This window comes from Hemibagrus wyckioides, linkage group LG18 (assembly GCF_019097595.1).
Source record: "Hemibagrus wyckioides isolate EC202008001 linkage group LG18, SWU_Hwy_1.0, whole genome shotgun sequence".
NCBI lineage: Eukaryota > Metazoa > Chordata > Actinopteri > Siluriformes > Bagridae > Hemibagrus > Hemibagrus wyckioides.
The window spans coordinates 16039072-16062078 of NC_080727.1; the positions used below are offsets into that span (position 1 = coordinate 16039072).

General features: G+C 40.0%; 2 protein-coding genes across 6 annotated transcripts; one reads left to right on the top strand and one right to left on the bottom strand.

Moving 5' to 3' along the window:
- Positions 1–2313: 2313 nt before the first annotated feature.
- rbm27 (RNA binding motif protein 27) lies at positions 2314–16734 on the bottom strand. 5 transcript variants are annotated; one of them, XM_058414693.1, is made up of 21 exons: positions 16526–16734; positions 15786–15904; positions 14540–14670; positions 14026–14105; positions 13186–13388; positions 12558–12836; positions 11519–11746; positions 9813–9995; positions 8999–9145; positions 8616–8757; positions 7967–8120; positions 7533–7736; positions 7034–7162; positions 6790–6915; positions 6620–6694; positions 6037–6210; positions 5737–5841; positions 4816–5013; positions 4647–4730; positions 4371–4490; positions 2314–4154 (listed from the first exon to the last, which is right to left on the bottom strand). In XM_058414693.1, the coding sequence occupies exons 1-21, from the start codon at positions 16582–16584 to the stop codon at positions 4065–4067; spliced, it is 3030 nt and encodes a 1009-aa protein (XP_058270676.1). In that variant the 5' UTR covers positions 16585–16734; the 3' UTR covers positions 2314–4064. The 5 variants fall into 5 exon arrangements, with proteins under 5 accessions (XP_058270676.1, XP_058270674.1, XP_058270673.1 ...); XM_058414691.1 differs by having other exon boundaries at positions 8990–9145; XM_058414690.1 differs by having other exon boundaries at positions 14026–14123.
- A 143-nt stretch (positions 16735–16877) lies between these two features.
- On the top strand, positions 16878–22775 carry LOC131368665 (G2/mitotic-specific cyclin-B3-like). Its single transcript, XM_058414695.1, has 11 exons — positions 16878–17921; positions 18109–18192; positions 18857–18957; positions 19056–19185; positions 19528–19626; positions 20273–20365; positions 20533–20670; positions 20907–21062; positions 21335–21484; positions 21756–21886; positions 21964–22775. Exons 1-11 carry the CDS (start codon positions 17844–17846, stop codon positions 22049–22051), a joined length of 1248 nt encoding a protein of 415 aa, XP_058270678.1. The 5' UTR covers positions 16878–17843; the 3' UTR covers positions 22052–22775.
- The last annotated feature ends 232 nt before the right edge of the window (positions 22776–23007 follow it).

Below are 23007 nucleotides of genomic sequence, written 5' to 3' on the forward strand. Positions count from 1 at the left end.
CATTCAGCTGAAGACTTTTCTGGTCTTTCTGAGAGCTGTGAGCTGCAGGAGGAGGGAACGTGCAGTGATGGTGGTTGACATTCCATCCCATGTGGCAGTCAACAGCGATTGCGTTAAATCGAATAGACTCTGAGTGTTTTCCACACGGCTTCCCAAAGTAAGAGAAGGGTATGCATTATTCATCAGCATTTGAATGTCAGGATGAAGCTTTATGCTCCAACATCAAACTGTGCAGCATGCTTTCAGTTTAACTTAATATAATATTTTCTTTTCATTTAGCAAATTTTTTATCCTTTCCACCCTTAAGCCCTGATTCTTACCTTAACTGCATTCTTTTCAGGTATGCTTTATTGCAGTTATCAAATAATTAAATGTATTTAATATACCTCAAGCTGAACATCTGAGAAATAACCCAAGACTATATATATATATATATATATATATAAATATATATATATATAAAGGTTTAAGGGTTTATAAACATATTTATTGATTGCTGGTGCTTTATGCCATTTTCTTCCAGTCCAAATCTCATGCCAACATATTCCTAATTTATACATAATTTATATAATAATACAGTCTGTATATACTACACACAAGTGTGAGAAAAATAAAATGTATGTTATCTTCATCACCTATAAAAACTTGCTCATTAAACTTTAATAACCAATCATAAATGAACGAAGGGATTATTATATCATTGTCAAACCAAACTGGGAAAACAAGGCAGGACACAGCGCATGTCCTCATCTGAAGATTAAATCCTTCTTTTTACGCTGCACATAAGTTTATGTTGTGTAGCCACAGACTGGGTCACATCTGTAAACCTGTGGTTGCTCTGGAACACAGAATTATTTTGACTCAGTGTTCAACCCTAGTGAGTGTGTTCACAAGACGCATGCAGTCATGCACCTCTGCGGCCATGTTGCCTCTGATGTCCAGAAACATAAAGGCACTGCTGTACTTGGTCAATGGGTTTCCGTATACCTGCATTAGGTATGTCCATCCTACAGCACTGGTCTCATGGTGAAGTTGAAACAACTGCTGTGAAGCTAGATTCTTTCGAGATCATTAGTCACCCCAACATACATGTGACGTCAACACTCTTAATGCTTAGCAGATAGCTAATCCTTTAGATAATGATATTACTATATCTGATCAGCGCTTAGAACGTTTCATTCCCCTACGAGAGACTGATTAAATTTCATTAATTTCTTCTTCAAAACCTGTACACTGGATCCCTTACCCACATTTCTTGAAACAGATAATACCAGTAGCTAGCAAACACATACTAAAAATATAATCAAATCTTCCCTTAGCACTGGCTATGTGCCTAAATCTTTTAACCTAACGGTTATCAAACCCCTTCTCCACTCAACCTTGACCCGTCAGCTAATCCCGACCTCAACCCCTATCAGATGTCCAACTAATCCCAACCTTGACCCCTACCAGCTGTCCAAATATAGGCCGATATCAGACCTCCCCTAATCTTTAAGATCCTAGTAAAGGTTGTAGCACAGCATTTATGTTCAGACCTACATAGAAATGAAATGTATCATTCAGAGACAGCACTGGTTAACGTGGTAAATAACTTGATCATGGTTGTGTCTCCTTGCTGGTGTTTCTTGACCTCAGTGTAGCTTTTGACTGATCGTACTGCTCTACTTAATACACCTATATTTGTTAAGTCACTAAATGATGCAGAAACATTACTTCATGATTTTCCTGCCTCTAGGTTAGATTATTATCATGCTTTACTGTTTGGCTGTCACGGTCACTTCTCACACTGTACCTCACTCCCTCCTATCTAGCAGCACTGCTCAACCGGTCCCACCATCTCTCAGGGTAAGAGGTAGGTATATGTGGAGACTCTTTTCTGTTCTGGCACCGAGATGATGGAATGAACTTCCTCTAGATGTCTGAACAGCTGAATCACTGACTGATTCACCTGAAACACTCAAATCAGCACTTTTCCCCGGTTTTATTTATTTATTTTAAAATGGTGATATATTTCATACCCGGCAGTGCTTTAGGCTGATGGTATTCTAATGTCTAATTCTAATGTTTGTGTCCTAATGAACCAGTCTTGATGCTTTCATTGATAAGACTTCAAAGTGACACACTTTTGTACCTTACTCTGGATAAGGGCGTCCACCAAACGCTATAAGTGTAAATATAAATGGATGCTCCAGTTAGCCAGAATGCTGCAGCTAGAGTCCTAACTAGAAGCAGAAGATATGAACACATCTCTCCTACATCATCCACACCACGTTGTGTCCCAGTCAAATTCTGACTGACTTAAAAAGCATTGCATGATTGAATATATATATTTTAATACTTGCTTGTTAAGGATACATTAAAAATATAAATACAAATGGGTTAGTGGTACCTCAATGGTTGTGGCTCTGGGTTACTGTTCAGACGACTGGTGGTTCAAGCCCCTGTTGGGCTCCTAAGCAAGGCCCTTAACACTCTCTGCTCCAGGGCCAAAATTAGCATGGTTAAAGCTGTGTGCTGACCTACAAAGAAGAATTTCACTGTGCTGTAATGCATACGCGACAAATAAATCCAGCGTCTTCTCAGTGAGAAAACCACAAAGTCCCAATTCTGGAGACATGATGCTGTTTTCAGAAACGCACATCAATGTGTTAGAACCGACCGAGAGCGCAAGCTCCAAGACGGCATCAAATCCTGACGGTCAGCAGAGACACAGACGAAAGAACACAAAGGACAGCATTTTCAGAAGGTTATTCTTGGAATGGATTATCAAATCTTTTTTTTTTTTTTTCCTCTCCATCTTTTTCAGTTTATACTTCTGCCAATTGAACCTTTTTTCTTTCTTTTTTTTTAAATCTGAATTTTCTCCCATTCCTTTGCCTTTATTAATAAGTAACTGTGAGTGTTTGAAATCCATTTTTACAAGCAGAGAAAAAAGAAAAAAAAAAAATACATCTATCAAGCCTCAAATATATAAACAATAATAAAGTTCAAATCCGGTTTACAGTAAACGTTTTACACGACTATGGTGTAGGAGCAGTTACGCAAACTGAAGATGTTTCTCCTGGTTCTTGGAATTCTGACTGACGATCCTAAATCTGAGACTTTCCAAAAGCAAAATAGAAGATTCGACTTCTAATACCTAAATGTCCTAATCTCCAGATGCATTTTTTTTTTTATTTAACAAGTTAAAAAAAATAAAGCAAAATGGGAAGAAAGGAAAAAAAAAAATACAACCAAGCACTCTTGCGAGTCGATGATCTCAACATTGTGCCATTCATTCTAATGGCTAAAATAATTAAGCAAACAGTCATTACTATTGCAACCATTTACAAAATGTACAAAAAATAATCAGAGATCTTGTAAAAAGTTAGCTGTCCACTGATCGTGTAAGGCCAAAAAAAAAAGAAAAAAAAAAAGGTAGGAATCTAATTGTTAACACTTAAAACACCACTGTTAACATTTTCTTTGCAAATAATAATAATAATTATAATATTTGTTACACTCCAGTCCAAAGCTCTTTTTGGTTTCAGATGAATAAACACAACTCGGAGGAAAAAGACGTGAACATTATTTTCTTGCGCCTGCACGCATACACACGTCCCACTGAGTTCATAATTACATCGAGTGGCACCACGGCTCTGGAAGAGGATTAACAAACCATTTGGGGGGGGGGGTCGTACTTGATTATATCTATACAAAGATCTCCCACACCACTTCTGTTTTTAGGGCAGATTCCAAAAATCTTCACAGTAGTCAAAAGTATTACTGATGTCAGACCAATCACAGTGAAACAATATTCAAATGAGTCAAAAGTTAATTCCATTTCTGTCTCCGCAAAAGTGAGAGTTTAGTAGCTTGAGCCGAGGGTTTAGAATAAACACGTTCCCATCTAAATACCTCACATTCACCTATGTCCATCACACTGTAATCCTCTTCTCTTAACAAACTCTAAAAATACTGAAAACCAGTTCTGAAAACAAAAGGATTTACAGACTTAAATAAGCTTCTTAAAAAGGCTGTACTTTACTCAATAAAAAAGAGCAATAACGTCTGGACTTCTGGTTTTATCGCCGCCATGAGCGACTTTCATAATCGTCGTCTTCATCGTCGTCTTCCTCTTCCTCCTCTGGCAGCAAGAAAGGGCTCACTGACTCCTGCAAAAACACAAAAGAATTATTCTCTCTTTCTATAAAAAGAATCTTTTGTTTTTCGACGTCTAGTCTTTTTGTTGCTCACGGCATCACTGAACACTGGTCTCAGAGCCCCGATACACACCTTTAATAAATGGCAATGAAGTTTTAACAGATTCAGAGAGTTTCCTGCCAGTATAAACTGTGTGTGTATGTGTGTGTGATGATTATGTATCATACCGCATTAACCTCTTCCTTTGACTCCACTTCTTCAGGCTCGGTTGTGACAGACGGAGTTTTGGGTTTGTACCAGGAGATTTGTAGAATCCGACCTTTGAACTTTGCCCCTTGATTTGCAGCCTATACAATTAGCAACAATTAATACTTTAAAAAAATGAATGTATAAAAAGCACAAATTAAACAGATCCATTTAACCAATGAATCTAATTATATTAGCTCTACATATATAGTTCAAAATGAGATGAGATTATAGGTTTAGAGGAAAAGCAACATTACATTCTCTGCTTCACTGCGAGTCTTGAAGGTCATGACAACGCTGGTAGCGTCTTGGTCACGAAGCTCTTCAATCTCTCCAAATTTCTGTTAAAGGAAAGCAATGTGTGATTAATTATAGCGTGCTGAAACCCCACTCATTCTCTCATCTACCTAAAGATGTGCTTCATACCACAAAGTGCGGCATGAGCTCTTCCTTCTCCTCCTGTGTGACTCCCAGGATGGCGAGGGTACGAGGTCTGTGATCTACCACCATATGACTGGGAGCTCCTCTGCCTCTTCCACTCCTCCCTCTGCCTCGGCCTCTGCCTCGGCTCACGCTTACTAGTGGCTTAGCTCGGCCTCCAGGTAGCAGTCCTAACCGCTTCGCCTAAGAGAGAATAAATGAGAAATAAGACTTCTTGGCGGTAAAAGGAGAGGGAAAGGACACAGCACATGTGATTTCTGTGCATTAGAGCTGAAGTGTACATGTATACTGACCAGGCATAACATTATAACCACCCGCCTAATATTGTGTTGGTCCCCCTTTTGCTGCCAAAACAGCCCTGACCAGTTATCTGTGTATTCTGACATCTTTCTATCAGAACCAGCATTATTTTCTTCAGCAGTCTGAGTCTCAGGCTAGCCCTCACTCCCCACATGCATCAATGAGCCACCCATGACCCTGTCACCAGTTCACCACTGTTCCTTCCTTGGACCACTTTTGATAGATACTGACCACTGCAGCCCGGGAACACCCCACAAGAGCTGCAGTTTTGGAGATGCTCTGATCCAGTCATCTAGCCATCACAATTTGGCCCTTGTCAAACTCACTCAAATCCTTACACTTGCCCATTTTTCCTGCTTCTGACACTTTGAGGACAAAATGTTCACTTGCTGCCTAATATATCCCACTAACCCCATCCCATGATGAGGAGATAATCAGTGTTATTCACTTCACAGGTCAGTGCTCAAAATGTTATGCCTGACTGTCAGAAGATGAAGCTTTACATGGAAAAAGATCTCAGTCACAACAGATTCCTCATTATGCCTATCTTACTACATTTTAAGATCTGTGTATATTTGACATATATTTTTAACATAATCCACTCACCTCAACCTGCAGCTGACCCAGTCTCCTCTTCAGGTCTGTAGTGTCCTCTCCTGTGGTCAGCTTTTTGTGGAAATCCAACTCTGCATCCAGCAGCTCCTTCTGCGCCTTCATAATTACATCAAAATTACAACTTAGAACAACTCAGCTTTCACACATCATCTCTGAGATATGGACAAACATTTAGCAATTCTCTCACACAAACACAAACAACTGTTGAGTACCTGTAATGTAATTAAGCCAATAAACTCTAAGTGAACACATGAGCTCATTCAGAGCTGCATGCTACCATGTAAAACTTACATCCGTTTTGGTTTTGGGCTGAGCAGCATTGCCAGCAGACTGGGAGACACTACTATTGCTGATCTCGTTCTTTAGCTGAGAGATCTTCTCTGCGAGCTCCTTCAAGGTCTTCATAATGTTTGCTCGCTCCTCTGGCTTCATCCCACGATTCTTCTCTAGACGATTTATCAACACCTACAAATGACAGACAGTTCAGAGCTACAGATGGAGCTACAAAGCAGAATTTACTGCAGTCATCAAATAAAATGTTAGCTGAAAAATGTAAGGAAAGTAATCAGTATTAATTGTCATAATAAGGTCTTGGGTCACCACAAGCCCCCAGAACAGCTTCATTGCACCGTTGGAATGGTACTGGACTAAATAAACACCATTCTTAAAAAGATATATTCCTTCATTTTGTGCAAATAAACTTTAAAAAAAATCCCAATCTGAAACATCACGTTATCCCAAACCTCTATATTCTAATTTATATACATCCCATGTAAAAAGATAAACCATACTGCCAGGTAGCATTGTCTGGATTCACCAGAATAAAGCACTTTAGTGAGAGAAAAAGAGAAAGAGAGTAGATAAACCATCTTACTTTTTGATATTCTATCTGCTTTTCCAGCATTTCCCGTTTCTTTTTCCTCATATCCTGCTGCAGCTTCAGTGCTTCCTAAAGGAGAATAGAGAGGAGAGGTTTAAACTGACTGACAGGAACAGGAAGTCACACCTCTGCTACTGCTCTACGCCTCTAAAGGAAACACTCACCTGCTTCTTTTTCAGAACATCCTGATCCTCAAGGGCTTTGACCGTTTTACCCAGTACCTTTGGGGTGGGTTTAAACACTGTCCGTGAGTATAGTCCTTTCTGTTGCACAGAAGCAGGAGCGACTGCCTTTAAAGGCGAGTCACATTAACACAATTACTTAAAGTCTTCAGGACACACAAGCGAGAATATAGTTTTAAGGTATGTGTTTAGACTTGTTTATTATGTTTATCTACATGTTTCTTACCAATGAGGATTCTGGAGCGGGACTGAGCGGGTCGACACTGGCTGCAGGCCCGGTTCCGGGTGTACTCTGCTGTTTTGGGAAGCTCTTATTCAGAACATAGGCCCCAGGTGCGTGTGGCTTATTAATGACCTGAAGAAAAAGAAAGGCAGGCATCTTAATTCTTCATAAGAAATACATTTTTGACCAAAAACATGAACAAAGAAACTGCTATTCTTTTGTGTATTTCTTTCTGTATTTCTGTTCACTCACATTCACTGACCTTATATGCGACGAGCTTTATACTCACCTCACTCACACACACACACACACACACACATACACACATACACACATACACACATACACTCTCAGGGCTTCATGAATACCTGGATGCATACTTAAATTTGTGGGGGTTTTTGTGTTATCGTCTCAGAAATGACATAGTTTACAGAGAACTTTATGGTATTTCTCTGTGACAGAACACAGTAATTACGGAGAACACAGCCTTTACCATGCTGACCTTATGCACAGGGGGTATCTGTGTGCTGAGGCTGGTGCTCTGGTTGGCGTTCTGCTCCTGGTTCTGTGCCGTGTTCTCTCTGTGCCAGTACACTCTGATAAAGCGGTTATTGAGCACAGCCTCGGTGCTGGAAATAGCCCTCCGTGCCTCTTCATTGGCCGTATACTGGATCAGAGCCGCCTCTGGGTCGCCACCAAACACCACCTGACCCAACACCAAACACACCTCACTTTAACATCCCACCAGGGACAATGACAATGCAGTAATCCACTATATATATATACACAGATTCTTGACAAAAATAAGAGTATAGAATGTATTTTTATAGAATAAAAACTCTTTTGAGCTTCAGTGAACTTTACTTAATGCAGTGTAGTTTAACTCCAGCCACGACACTACGTTAATCAAGGTAAAGTTTACTATTAAATGTGCACCTGGATATTTACGATGGTCCCAAATTTGCTGAAATGTTCGTTTAGTTTGGTTATGTTGTTGAGTTCACGGGGAATTCTGCGGACTTCCAATTTGGTGTTGACGTAGTGGTTCTTCTTGGGGAAGGCCGGCTTGTGCTGATTGTTGAAATTTTGCCTAGAGAATAATAATACAAATAATAAAAATAAAATAAGCAAAATATTTTTTTATAGCATTTGTGTTGATTTAAATTATATATTTCCTCCATATTTAAAGAATGTCTAATGTCTTTTTAGATCATGGTATAGAAAACACACACATGATCCTTCCTTGGCCTTAGTGTGATCTGGCATTTGCTCCAGCCCTGAACCACAACGTCTCATCTGAAGAATTAGGTTTCGTTCTTCGTGAAGGAGCTCATTAGTGGAATCGGACTGTGTGGTTCATGGCTGGAACAAATACGTGTAGAAACTGAAGCCTTGAAAGGATCAGGTTGAGCACACTTGCTCTCAGTAAAGGGATAAAGTGACTAGAAAAGCACTACTTTACATGAAACACCAAATACAGTTATCTGTGGATAAGAGATCTGTGGCGAGTGATGGATGATGTTATCCTACACCAAGCAATTGTTTAATTTACTTCTAATCATTAAAAATAATAAACACCACTTACTTGTCAGTCCAGGGCTTCTTGGCCTGTGGCCCATTTCCAGATTCGAGGGATCGCTTCCTGCTGTCGAGCTCCATGCTGTGTCTCACCTCACCGCTTGAGGCGATGGATATCGAAGGCTCAGTCTGGATTACTATGTTAGCAGCTACACAAACACAAAATTATTAGATTTTTTACAGAGATTTGTATTAAGTTAGTACAATTTAACATAGTTGTGTGTATAAACAAAGATTTGTATAAAGTTAATACAATTTAATATAGTTGTGTGTATACAGAGAGATGTACAGTGTGTGTAAAGGAATGTTTCAGAACTGGTACAGTCCCATTCTAAATAAAAATGTTATTTAAAAAAGGGTTAAATAATAAAATTGTTAAACCTGTGATACCTCGGGAGCTCTGAGTGTCTCCTGAGGTGAGGCCGATCAAGTTGGGTCTCTGGGTCTGAATGCGAGGAATAAATTGTCGGTACTGAGCTCGGCCCGCCCCGGTGATGGCTGGAGATTCTGGATTATACGCTTCAGGATCGTAGTTGTCTGTGAAAAAAAAAAAGGCAATTGATTTATTAATCATGTCTATTACACATACATCAACAGCTTTCACTTCAGCTGTAAATCTGTTAAAGATGGATGTTTGACTCCACGATCATAATCTTTTCAATTCCTAAATTTTACTCATCATTTTCAGTGATACACCGGAGCACAGCGTTAAAACTAACATGTTCCAATCTACTGTGGCCATCTACTGGTCAGAGCATGTAATTACACTAATCACAGTCAACAGAACCCTACAGCAACATGCAGACATATGTGTACACACACACACACACACACACACTACACTCCCTTCGCAGCATGAAAACTTAGTTATATTCATTTTATGTCATTTAGGATATTGATCCTGTCTATTTGAGCAACTGAACACATTTCATACTGAACATCGGTGCTGCTATTGTAATGTTAGATTTACAAAACACTAGCGGTTTAATAATCATGATGTAAATTAGTTTTCCCCAAAGACATTACTGCACAAAGATCGTTAAAAGGCATAGTGAGTATTTCACTGAAGACACACACACACACAGTCTGTCTCCCTGTGTAGTTGTATATTAGGAGCTAATCTGAATTGAGTTTTATCAGGAGGCGAAGCTGAACGTTTAAGCCAATGCAGAGGATGAAAAGAAAGACGGTGGAAGTGGCTTACATTCAGATAGAGTGTACTGAGGATGTAGAGAAGCAGAAGAAATAGCAGAGGAAGAAGAAGGAGGAGGAGGTGGTGGAGGAGGAGGAGGAGGTGGGTTTACTCCAGGTGGAGCCAGAGGGGAGGAGGTACTCGTCCGTACATGGGGTGGAGTCTCTATCCCACTGGTTGGGATTAGAGGTGGTCCTAAACGGAACAAAATGGTAAACTGAATCACACTTCAGTACTACAGAGATTGAATTCAGTCTGAGCGAACGCTTCAATAAAACTCAGACCTGGCCTTATGTACCTTCAGATAATTTTACACTTATATATTGAACATGAAAAAAGACTAACACCTACAGGAGATGGCAGTGGAAACCAAGTCTGCTGGATATATGATGAGATATCAGTTTTTGGTTCCCTTTCTGGTAGAGAATGTTATTATTTCCTCACATTAGAAAAATTCAGGTTAATGCAATGTGCCCTAAAACAACAACAACAACAACAACAGCACTGTTGCATGAGAAGCAGCTTTAGAGATTGTGACTCTGGGGAAATCTGAACACTGGGTTTCTGCAGTATTACAGATGTATTGGAAGTCAGTGTGACCCTCGCATGAACGGAATAAACACAAACAGGAGATATTACTGAAAACATCATCAAAAAATATCCTGTCCTAATGTCTGAGATTTATCACAATGTACACTCCTCTAAGTGTGCAATGGAATAAACTGCACAAAAGGTGGGAATAAAATCATGTGCAAAGTAAGAGAAGAAATATAAATATGCATTTAGTTTTTGTTTTGTTTTACTGCCAAGATTTGAGAAATACCGGAAAAACAGCATGAAGATAAAATATGAGTGTGTATCTAATCAGAAACCAACATTTCCATTTTGAAATCTTAAATAATGGCACGTGCAATTGCTATTCCAGAAGACCTTTGGGTGTAGCTGCATTTTCTTCAAACCACAACACACCACACCCCCACATCACAACACAATACACCACACCCCCACATCACACCACAATACACTACACCATCACATCACAACACAATACACTATACCATCACATCACAACACCAGCTTAATCAGATACGTCTATTTCATACAGAAATTCAGAATAAACTATCAAAAATAATTCAGCAGAAATTAATCTTCTACGTCTGATGACAACTGGCCTATTTAATAATAAGGCTTTATCAAATTTATGTTCATAAACCTTTCTGTCCATCAGCAGCACCAGTGCACTTAAAGCTAAACCTGGAACCCTAGAACCAAGCAAAGAAGACAAAGGATTTGACTGTGACAGTGTGTTAGCTTTTCTCTGGATCAACAGGTCCAGTCAACGTTGTTGTGGAATTTATCTATCTTTATCTCTCTGTTGTTGTGGAATTTGTATCATTACCCAGTCGTAAAGTTATTTAGAGAGGGAACTCACTATGTTAGCCAGCTAGGGGGAGATGTTCTGTGGTGAAAGCTAACAGAGACAGAACCAAGAGGTTCAGCTCCTTCACCATGATGGTGATGTACATGTTATAGAGTTCTGGGTCACTCAGGTCAGCACACACAACTGCATACGGTTCTAAATTTTATGTCGCTAAACCACTGCTGTCATTACTATTAACTCCATTCGGGTCTAGAACAGAACAGCCAACATAAATTCCAGAACAAGAACCAGCAGCAGATCAGACACACCCAAAACAATCCAGTACCTGTGCACTCACCTGCCATGGGGAAGATGCCTGGCGGAGGGGGCTGCCCGTGGGGCGGGATCGGCATGGGCATAACGGGGAGGGGCTCCGGCATGGGGGGCATTGGAGGGGGCATCCGGGCAGGGGGCATGCCGGGCGGAGGGAAGGGAATCATGGTGGGCAGGGCGACGTCGTCCACAATCAGAGGGTCGTTGCCATGGTCGAAAGGACAAAGGTCACCGCGGACACAAAATCCTTTCTCTGGAGAGAGAACAAGTTTCAAATGTTACGGAACGTAAAAAAAACATATATAATGACTGATGTTTGACTCAGAATGGCGTAGATTTAAGCACTTATGAAAGAATGTGAATGAGGTGTGTTTTAAAAAACACATTAGAAATAGAGATCACAACAGTGACTACTCTGTGTGTGTTAGTTAATCACCAGACACTTGGCTCATTACACAGCCTACTTAGGCAACCTGATTCCCTCATCAGATGATTTCAGTCGTCTCCCACCGGTGTGAAAAAGCTCCTGAGAGACTGCAGCATAAATATAAACACTGCTGTTTTAGAAAAGTCCCTCTAAACCCAACGCTGACTGAGACGAGGCCCCGGAGAATTCAGACTCAGGCTTATACTCAAAAACCTTCAGCAGCGTTCATTAGCAACGACAGATTCATCCTTGTGCCAGCGCAGGAGACAAATGTCTCTCTGCAGCTGAAATCTCTGGGCTACTGATCACAAGGTCATGAGGTTAAATCCCAGTAAAACTACTGTGAACTGATTTGGATAAAAGCATCAGGCAAATAAGCAAAATGTAAATAACATGAACAACAGACTCTTCTCTGTACTCTGTATCAGATCTTATATTCTTCTTCTTTCAAAAAAATAACCTACACAATATTAACTAAAACTGGACCATGGTTTAGGGTTAGGACCATGGACCATGTGACAAAAATATTATGCCATGATTTCAGGCATTTGTTTGACACATCAATCATGATAAATAAGATCTAGCACCCAATGATGGCTCAGGAAAGCAGCAATGATTAAAAGTTAAATGCGTTTACCGTCATAATCCCGGCAGCGGTGTTTCAACGTGCCGCTCTTCCCCTCGGCATGGTTAGAGTAGTAAGTGGTCCAGTTCTCAGTGGTGCTGTCAGGCAGGTGAGCCGTTACGGCGCTAGGGATGCTGGGACTGCCCGAGGGGGGAAACGGAGAGCGAGGGTGGGGCAGCGGGAGCAAGGGGAGCTGCGGTGGCTGCTGCGGAGGTTTCCCCAAGGGACCTGATGATAACGGAGTGTACACCTCCGGCTCCTTCCGCTCCTGCTCAAATTTGGACCTGTGTTCTGGGAAAAAAAAAATGTGTAAAAGAAAACTCCTTAAGCAGAGCCACAAATAACAACGAACTAATAATAAAAAACAGTCAATAATTATGAATTAATGCTTTGTAAAAAGAAATCTAATCCTTCCCAAAGTGTTTCTATAAATATTATTAACCAACTACATACACATAGCAGATATATAAATACAAGAATGTAAATAATAAGCAGTTAATAAAAAAGTATTTTTTACAGTACTACAAGCATTAATATGTAAGTGTTAGTGTTCAACAGCTGTAATGAGTGATGCTCTGTGTTTTTATGGACAGCTTTGTAAATTAAATGAAACCTCACTTGACCGTGATTCATCACTCACCTCGTCTCTGCTCTCGGTCTCTGCTCTTTCCCCTGCTGCTGCTGCGACTGCGACTCCTGCTGCGACTGCGCCCTCGTGAGCTCGCTCTCCTCCTGTCGTTCCTCTCTCGTTCCCGTTCTCTCTCTCTGTACATCTCGCTGCTCTTCCCGTGGCGCTCAGGCTCCCGTCGTCTGCGCTCGTCTCTGCGCCGCTCGTCCCGATTTCTGATGTAACACACGCACAAAATGAGTGGACTATGACTTGGACTTGAAGCTACATCTGATCTCTGAATCATGCCTAAAGCTGTACTGTGCAACAGAAACACCACAAAACAGCAGAAAATGCTCAGGGGTCTCGTTTAGCAAAGCGTGTGTGGAACAAGCTCTGTGTGAGAACCAACTGCCAGGATGCATTAGGAACTTTTTTTTTTCCCCCCCATCACGTGTAGACAGATTTACACAGTAGATGTCGATACTGATGATTTATACACATAATAAACTGCTTGTTTGTGCACAGCGACACTCATTTGCATAAAGAAACACCCCAAAATCACTATATAAGGTAAACAACTTCTCTTTCAAAAGCTGAGTAGCCTGTATCATGAACATCGTGGACTATGTTGAAACCTCTGAGATGATGAACTTTACTGAGAATGTTGCATGAAGTAATGTAAAACAAACAAAAGTCAATTTCTCACTTTAGTAAGTGGTTTCAATTCCATTCAATACCCAGTGCCCCCCCCACATTTAATTCTCCACACACTGCATCAAAAGTTCAGGATCAATAACAAACTGTAAGGTGTTTAATGGAAGATCCATCAATAAAATGTACACCAGTGTGGATCTTTAAGAAGATATTTACCTTGATTCATTGAAGTCTGAACGATTCCTCAGTGGACTTCGCCGCCTTCTGCTTTCCTTCTCATCCTCCACATGACCCACCTGAAGGCAGGGTGAAATCTGAGGTGACATCAAATGATTTAATAATTACTTTACATTTACAGTATTTATCAGACACACTTATCCAGAGTGGTGTACAAGCAGACTAAAAATAATATCAAGCTTTTTATTCTGTCAGGAATCTCACGTGAGGAAACAGACTTCACTGAACCTCTAGGACTATAACCTTTCACCCTACACGAGCCACTGAGCTCCAGAATGAATCTGGGCAGTCAGGGCCAGGATTGATTGATTGATCGTGTGTGTATGTATGTGTGTGTGCACACTCTGCTTTTCTGTACTCCTCTCTAGCAAAGTTATAAATATTTTTAGACTCTGATCTTCTGCACCAGCATGAAGAGATGTTTGTGGTGTTTTCTGTAAAAACTATGAAGATTAGCACCGCAGAAATAACAGTAGAGCAGTAGAAACATTACCTCTTCCGTTTCAGCAGGTTTTGGAGCTGAAGCTTTTGTATCCTCTTTAGGAATTTCTTTAGCAAGAGGATTTCCCAGGTAGTTTTTGGTGGTGAGACATTCGAAGAGTTTCTCCACAAAACCAGTGGTTTCTGCAGGAAGATTTTTTTTTTAAAAGAGAATAAACATTTACTTAAAAACATAAGTTTTTCATAACATAACATTTGTTAAAAACAGGTGTTGCATGAATTAAAAAGATGAATATATATATATATATATATATATATATATATATATATATATATATATATATATATATATATATATATATCTCTAGTTGCTCACTATTACACTATAGTGCTCATATTAAAAAATATACTGTTGTGTCCAAAAATAGTTCATTACTTTAAACTGAATTCTAATCACTCAATCAAGATTTTTGAATAAAATACACATTGTAGGACTTTTACAACTCAAACAACAATTTGAATAGCAAATCTGCTCCTTTTAATCTGTTTGTCATTTCTGCAGTATCTCAGAAAAGTGTCATCATTTATCACACCAATTTTGTTGTTGATCTTTCGGCTGCTCCCTACATGTGTGAGGGGTCGCCACAGCAGACCAACTGGTCCGCACAACACGGCGGATGCCCTTCCTGACGCAACCCTCCCATTTTATCCGGGCTTGGGACCGTCACTGCATCCAGTGGCTGGGGTTTGGGCTCTGGCTGGGAATCGAGCCCGGGCCTTCCACATGGTAGGTGAGAAACCTACCACTGAGCCTCCAGTGCCCTACCATTTATCACGCCAATATAACACTGATGTTATTTCATCAAATCTCCCGGCACTATTGGACCCTCATTTCAAGCAGTCAACTTAACTCAGACAGTATTCTTATAATTGTAAAAATTTCACACACCGTTAGGATGTTCCTCAGTAACGGGCTCAGTGTGTGACAGCAGAAGACATCAGCAAAAACAGACACCTTCCAGTAGTGTACACAGTCCTTTAACAAATTCTGAGTTATTCTTTTCAAATCGTTAGCTGTTACCTGTGTCAGTGTTTAAACTATACTTTTTCTTCTTTTCCCCCCCAAGATTTAATGCAATAACGAAGAAGCCAAGTGGGATGTTCCGTCATTTTGATTTGATTAAAGTTTTAGCTTCAGGTCTATAATATCCGTGTAAAGTTATCCACTGTGTAAGTTGATGAATCAACCTGCACCTTATTCTTATTTCTGAATGCAGTATATTTTTAGGCAGCGTTACCTTTCTGCAGAAAGACGTCCAGCTGGTCAGCACATAAAGCCCGCAGCTCTTTCTCAGGTTTGTCTTTTTTCACCAAAGCAACAACGTAGTTGGCCAAAGCGGACGGGTCAGCATCACATCTGCAAAAAAAATAATAAAAATGAAAACAGGTGTTTATTTCCATATTTCCAGCATCTGTTTATATAACACCACAAGGCCCAGTGGATTTGAATATGATTAACAATCCTATCACCTTAAACCCTAAAACATGGGCAATTATCATCAAGCAAACTTCAGACCATGGCATTTATCCACAGGACCTGACCTGCTCAGTGCCTCATACTGCTGACAGACCCTGAACTTCTAAACACTACTTATGAACATGTAAAGAAACCAAAACTAACTAACTAACTAACTCTCTCTCTCTCTCTGTCCTGGACAGAGTGAAAAACAGTCACGCTGATTGGAATAAACCTCTGCTGGACAGTCATCATAAAGCCCACGCTTATCTAAGCTTAGCATAGTTAGCATCTGGCTAAAGAAAGTAGAGCCCGGGGTCAGTGGTGTTGAGGAAAACTGCTCTGCTAGGTAACGAAACTCGCACAGCCGCGAAAAGAGCATTATTTGCACTTAAATGTAGTTAAAGGCAAGCCAGTGAGAAGTTAGCATGCTAAAAAAAAATTAGCAAGCTAATACGTGCTAGCCAGTGCTAATACGAGCTTAAAATGTCACTCTCCACAGAGTAATCCCACTGCACTCACATCGGCTCGAGGAGTTTAGCCAGCCACGACTTCAGCGCGTCCACGTTATCTATGATCATGGTGACAAGCTCAGAACGGCGCTGACTAAATGGAGAGATTCTGTTGCGCTGTTGCGGCTTTCATCGTCAATAAACTAGCGTTACAGCTCGGGTTTAGGCCTCGGATAAACCTCTCTGCACGGCAAGGCGAGTTGCTTTACGTTCAAACACCAGCGCTACCATCACTGACATGCTAACATGCTAACATGCTAACATCAGTGACACTGCAGAGAGCCAATCGCCGCGCGCGCACAACGCACACTCGCGTACTAACAGCTGGCGTACTAACGTCACACACTGTTTAGTACGGCAGTGTCCGCGTCCCAGGGCTGTTCCGCGCATGTTTTTTACGACTCTGCACCGCGCATGCGCATGTTTTCACGACATTACCGCACATTTGTGGCATGTCAATATAAGTGTATAAACTAAACCATGACTGTTATTGTTGTTGTAGCGATATTATCAAAGTACAACAAAAGTAAAATACATTGCTTATGTAAATTGGACACCTCAGTTGGTATTGGCTTGATATTTGTTATTACAGAAGAAGATACTGAAATACAATTTTTGAAATAATATTTCCATATTAAGGCAAAAAATTCCACCAGGTCCACTAGACCTCATTAAGAATAATCTGGGTTTTAGTAAAGCGAGTTAGCCGACATATGATTAGATTGTTTAAATAATGTGAATAGTTTTGACTAGTTCTTTTATACCAAAAAAAACTGCACTGAGGGGATCCGTGATTTATGTATTTTTAAACTTTAGTTTGGTAACCTCTGGGCTAAACAACTCGTACACACAAGATGGCGACAAAGAAGCCACGCAGGCGCATCGCCCCGCCCTTTCTGTTCCTATTGGCTATAAGTAAAATCTAAAGTCTCGTGCTGATTGGTCGCCGGTTTAAACTGATTTTTGTCTGTGGCAGTTGACGTTAAAGACAAACAACCAATCAGTATGTGGCTTGGAGCTGCTTCTGGTTCAAAATTTCTGTTTTAATATCGTAGAAAATCGTGTTTTTACGAAATCAGTTTTTCAGCGATTTTTTTTCTTAAATAAGCGACTTCATGCTTAAAATTCGAAACTTTTCTTTTTCTAACAATCCTGACGATCAGATCAGATCAGATGAGATGAGATTGAGATGAGGTGTGTTTCAGTGTTTATTCCCAGAGGAACAGCGCTAGTAACGGCTGAAGGGTAAACACACGAGTGTGTGAGGTTTCAGACTGAAGGACCTGAAAGCTGCACATTTTGTGAAGATCAGTGTAGGATCAGACATCATGCCTTTCCCACGGCGGGAGAACACACACTGCTGTGGGTCTAAAGTTCAGGGTAAAGCGATTGGACCGGATAACCAGGTGAGCACTCTGACCTGTGTGTTTGGATATTTACTAAATAACTAACTAACAAAAGCTGATGAGCAACATCAAAGACCAATGTCTTTGTAATAGGACACACACTGCTGTGTAATGTGATCCCGGAGTTTCTTATGAATAGATCATAAATATTGTTGTCATATCCTGTAAATTGTTCCGTTTGTTACAGGAAGATGTTCATTATATCAAAAGAAGTCCATCCTCCCCTCAAGGTGCTCCCAAGAAAAGATCTGCCTTTGTTGACCTTACAAATGTAAGCTGACATTTATACACACACACACACACACACACACACATATATACATATATATATATATATATACATACATACATACATACACACTTCATCATAACTGAGATTTTCTTTCTGCTGTTTGCTTTTATATTTATTCAAACTTTTAATACAGTGAAGTAGTGTCAGAAATCATTTGTGTAGATTATATTGATTATACAGGTGATTTATCTTTCTTCTTATCAGCCTCAGAATAAAAACAGTCAATTTTCTTTAATGTTTTTCAGAAGTATGCTGATTTTATAGCAAGTTATACAGCTAGTTTTTTGCAAATGACTGAACCGAGATATTTGTTCAGCCGATTTACATAAGATTATTTACTGTTTTTGTTGAACAAAAAGGAAATGTATATTCTGGCAAATATGGTTTACTGAGAAACATTTCTTTAGCTATTGTCACATCTCTGTTAAAGAGAATATGCCAAAAGAAGCCAGAAACCTGCTAACGTCCATTCATGGATAATGTGATGTGCAAAATAAAAACCTTCAGACTTGAAATATGCAGGTTTTTATTGAAGACACAGTGATGAGATCAGATACTGTGAACTTAGGCCGTTATTAGGAGGTTTATATCTGTATCTATAGATCAGTTGATACATATACATTTATCTCTTTTTTCCAAACAGACCAAAACAGTCCAGAATGAAGCCTGTGTCAAGAACAGCAAAGCGCCCAAGAAGACACAGTCAAGCAACGTGGTCAAAAAAGCTAACAACCACCTGAAAGTGTAATGATCAGTCCTCAGATCTCTCATTGACATTTATTATTCACAACAACAATACTATTCCTTATTCCTTTAAAGCTTAACTAGTGTTATTACTCCAGGTCTAAACAGGTGTTCTTTGAGGAAGAGTGTAAAAAAGCTGAAGATCATACGAATCGGGTGGAGGAGTCAACATCGCCAGACCCGGGTGTGTCTCCTGCTAAAGAGCAGCCTGCAGTCCAAGACCAAAAGGTTATTGAATTTTTTTTTTTTTTTTTTAAAGTTGTTAAACAGATTAAAGTGAATTGATCAGATTTACCACATGGTGGTGCAGTGAGTAGCGTTGTCTAAATACAGCTCAAGAGAGTCTGATTCTGGCAGGCTCTTACTGAATAAATGATGAATGATGAATAAACCTCAACATGAAGTTTACTTTAAATCGAATGTGAACTTCATTCGTCTCGTTAGTTTCGGGAGAACTTTCTCATAAACATGCTCTGCTCAGGTAGACCCCAGGAATTTCCCAGGTCCATCCATCCATCCACAGACCTCTGCTCATTATACTCAAGGCTTTGAAATCTGTCTTTCCTGCAGATCCCAGAAGAGTTTGATGTTGATCAGGAGCAAGCTGGCGACTACTTGATGAGTCCGGAGTACGCTAAAGATATTTTTGACTACCTCAGAGACAGAGAGGTGAGAATCTTCTGGGGCTCAGACGAACCTTTGTGTTTGAGACTTGTACTGAAATGCTTTAAAAGACATCATGCTGTAAGATTCGATTCGATTAGATTCAACAAGGCAAAGAAATGCAGTTTAGCATCTAACCAGAAGTGCGGTGAGCAGCAAATGCTTTATATACAGTAATGTAGATAATCTAATATGTACAGATATGGACTTATGTACAAATAGGAGCCGTTGAGATAATTACAGTGGGTATATACAGTACTTCTCAACATGATATACAGATATATGTGCTATGGACATGATGTACAGAATACTATGGATTATATATAGATAATACAATATGTACAGATAAGGCATATGTTCAGATAGAAGCAGTGTTATGGGGATAATTACAGATAGATATATACAGTATATATCAACATGATGTATAGGTGTGTGTGTGCTATGGACATAATATACAGAGTAATATGGACAGTATACATATGTGCTATGGGCATATATACAGGAAATACAAGTGTGCATACAATACAAATGGGTCGTGCAAATGATGTATAGGCTGAGGCTATGAACAATTATATACAGTATGTGAACACATGGTGACATTAACCATTACATTTTAAAGCTGAAGTTTAAACTTTGTGTTTGTTGTTTTCAGGAGAAATTTGTCTTGACTGATTACATGCACGCTCAACTGGACCTGAATGCAAGTATGAGAGGTATTCTAATCGACTGGATGGTGGAAGTCCAGGTAACATCCTGTCTTATGTCTCTGTGAATATTGTTAGATTTGGATGTCTGTCAGTAAGAGATTTCAGCAGAACAGTATAACAGTGATTTGTCTGATCTCACGGGTGATTAATGTGATGTGTAAGGATTATAACTGATGATGACTATTTACACATCTGCACAACGCAGGAAAACTTTGAGCTGAATCACGAAACGCTGTACCTGGCAGTGAAGCTGACGGATCACTACCTGTCTGTCACAGAGGTGATGAGAGAATCGCTGCAGCTCATCGGATCCACGGCGATGCTCATCGCTGCCAAGTTTGAAGTAAGATAGCACCAAATTTTATTGTTCAGATTTACATTATTCTGTGATTTTAGTTTAACAACTTATAATGAAATCTGAGAATCAGGAGAAGTGTGCTTTCATAATCATGTTCATGATCAAGGTTTTGGAATTTGGGGTTTTGGAAGTGTTGATTTTAATCGTTGGGTATGTTTATATATGCTTTTTACTTAATAATAATAATAATAATATGAAAATAAAGTTTATTTTTTGTTTAGGAGCGCTGTCCCCCTGGGATTGATGACTTCCTGTACATTTGTGATGATGCCTACGAGAGACAGGAATTCCTTGTTATGGAAAGGAAAATTCTCCAAGGACTTAACTTTGACATTAACATCCCTGTGCCTTATAGGTTCCTCAGGCGTTATGCAAAGGTTGGGGAGTTTCAAGCTTCTATTATGAGCTGCTTTTAATTTTCTTTTAATTTATTGAATACTGATTATAATTTCCTCAGCCAGGAACACATTTGATGAAAAGTCTGATAGCTTGTACACTCATATGTTAAAGATGATGTTATTCTCTTCCAATTCACATCTCCAGTGAAAAGAAACCTGAAAGCTTCAAAGGATGTTAAGAACAAACAGAATATAAAAGTGTGCACAGTTTCCTTGATGATTTGTGATGTAACTATGACCCAAATCCACAGGTGGCCCATGCTAGCATGGAGACGCTAACTTTGGCGCGCTATGTGTGTGAACTGAGCCTGCTGGAACTGGAGCTGGTGCCGGAGCGAGCGTCGTGCTTAGCGTCCGCCTGCCTCCTCCTCGCCCTCATCACCAGCCGCCTGGGAGGATGGGTGAGAACTTCACAGATTCTACACACACTATATATACTGTACATACACACACACATGATATTTTGTGAGTGAAAAATAGCTTCTTGTTTCCAGCAGCTTTCTTTTCAAGCGTTTCTGGTGGCATGTAGTCACGCCCACTTTGGGTTCAAATCCTACTACAGACACTTATTTCGAGAGTTATTTGGCGCGCTAAACAGACAGACAGCACTTGGTGCATTACAGATGGCACACACTCTTCCTAACACATAATTTCACTGTGTCTGGAGTGCAGACGGCGGCGCTGCAGCACCACAGCGGCTACACACTGCGTGAGCTCGGCCCACTGGTCAGGAGGCTGTATGCCATGTTGGCCAGTCCTGCAGACGAGAACCTCAGAGCCGTGGAGAACAAGTACTCTCACAAGTACGTAATACGATTGTGCTGTTCACGCCAGATATTTGGTTTCTGATCTATAACCTCTCTCTCTCTGTGTTTTGCAGAGTCTTCTTCGAAGTAGCGAGAATTCCACTGGTGCATATCGAGACGTTAGAGGCGGCTCTTTCTGACCCTGACTTTACTCTGGATTAAAGAGGATTGGAAACCATTTTACTACACTTTAAAATATTATTTATTATTTGTATATATTTAATTGTTGTCATTTTGTACTAGCATTAAAATGTATATATTTTGTAACAGAGTTTGTAGTTAGTTGTTGTAGTGTGATTAGAGTAGCTTCAGTAAATAAAGAGCTGAATATCTCACTTTGCTGCGGCGGATATCGGCTCTACTTCACACCTCCAGCTTCTTTCCCTTGTGGATTCTCTTAATCTCTAATGAACCCGGTTTCATCCGGGTTCTCCAGTTTCTTCCCACCTCCCAAAAACATGCCTGTATGTGGACTTTATCCTGGACGGAGCAGAATAAAGTTACTGAAGATTGTAGCTGGTTGTTTTAATTCAGCAGAAACCTCGAAGTCTAATCTTAAGTAAATGATATAATAATTATTTCACTACGTGCTGCTTATCAGCGTCACGGAACATCCAGCCATCATCCATCAGAGGGTATCACACAGAGAACTCAGGAGAACCACACGTGGAGAACGTGTGAAACTGTACACAGATAGGAGCCTGAGCTCAGTTATGAAGTCTGCTGCTGGAGCTGTGAGGAGATGACGCTCCCTGCTGTACCACCATCTTTATTATTAATTTATTTTAGCTTTATTGTAAGTGCTCTATACCTTCTGTCATTATATGGCACTAACCTAACACTATTTAACAGCTTTGTTTTGAAAAATAAAGACTGTACCACATGATCTCGAAGCTGTCGGAAAACAGAAACGACCAACTCACTGAAACCGAGCTGCCTTACAGCCACGAGCACAGAGCCTTTGGCCTAATTTACATAAAGTCTGTTTTATTTAAACTCTTGAATTACAAAAATCATTTTAGAACTCATCAGGTGTAATTTTGAACAAAATCTTATTAAAGGCTGATCTTATCTCTTTACAGTGAATGTCTGCCCTCGGGAGCGAGACGAGTGCAGAC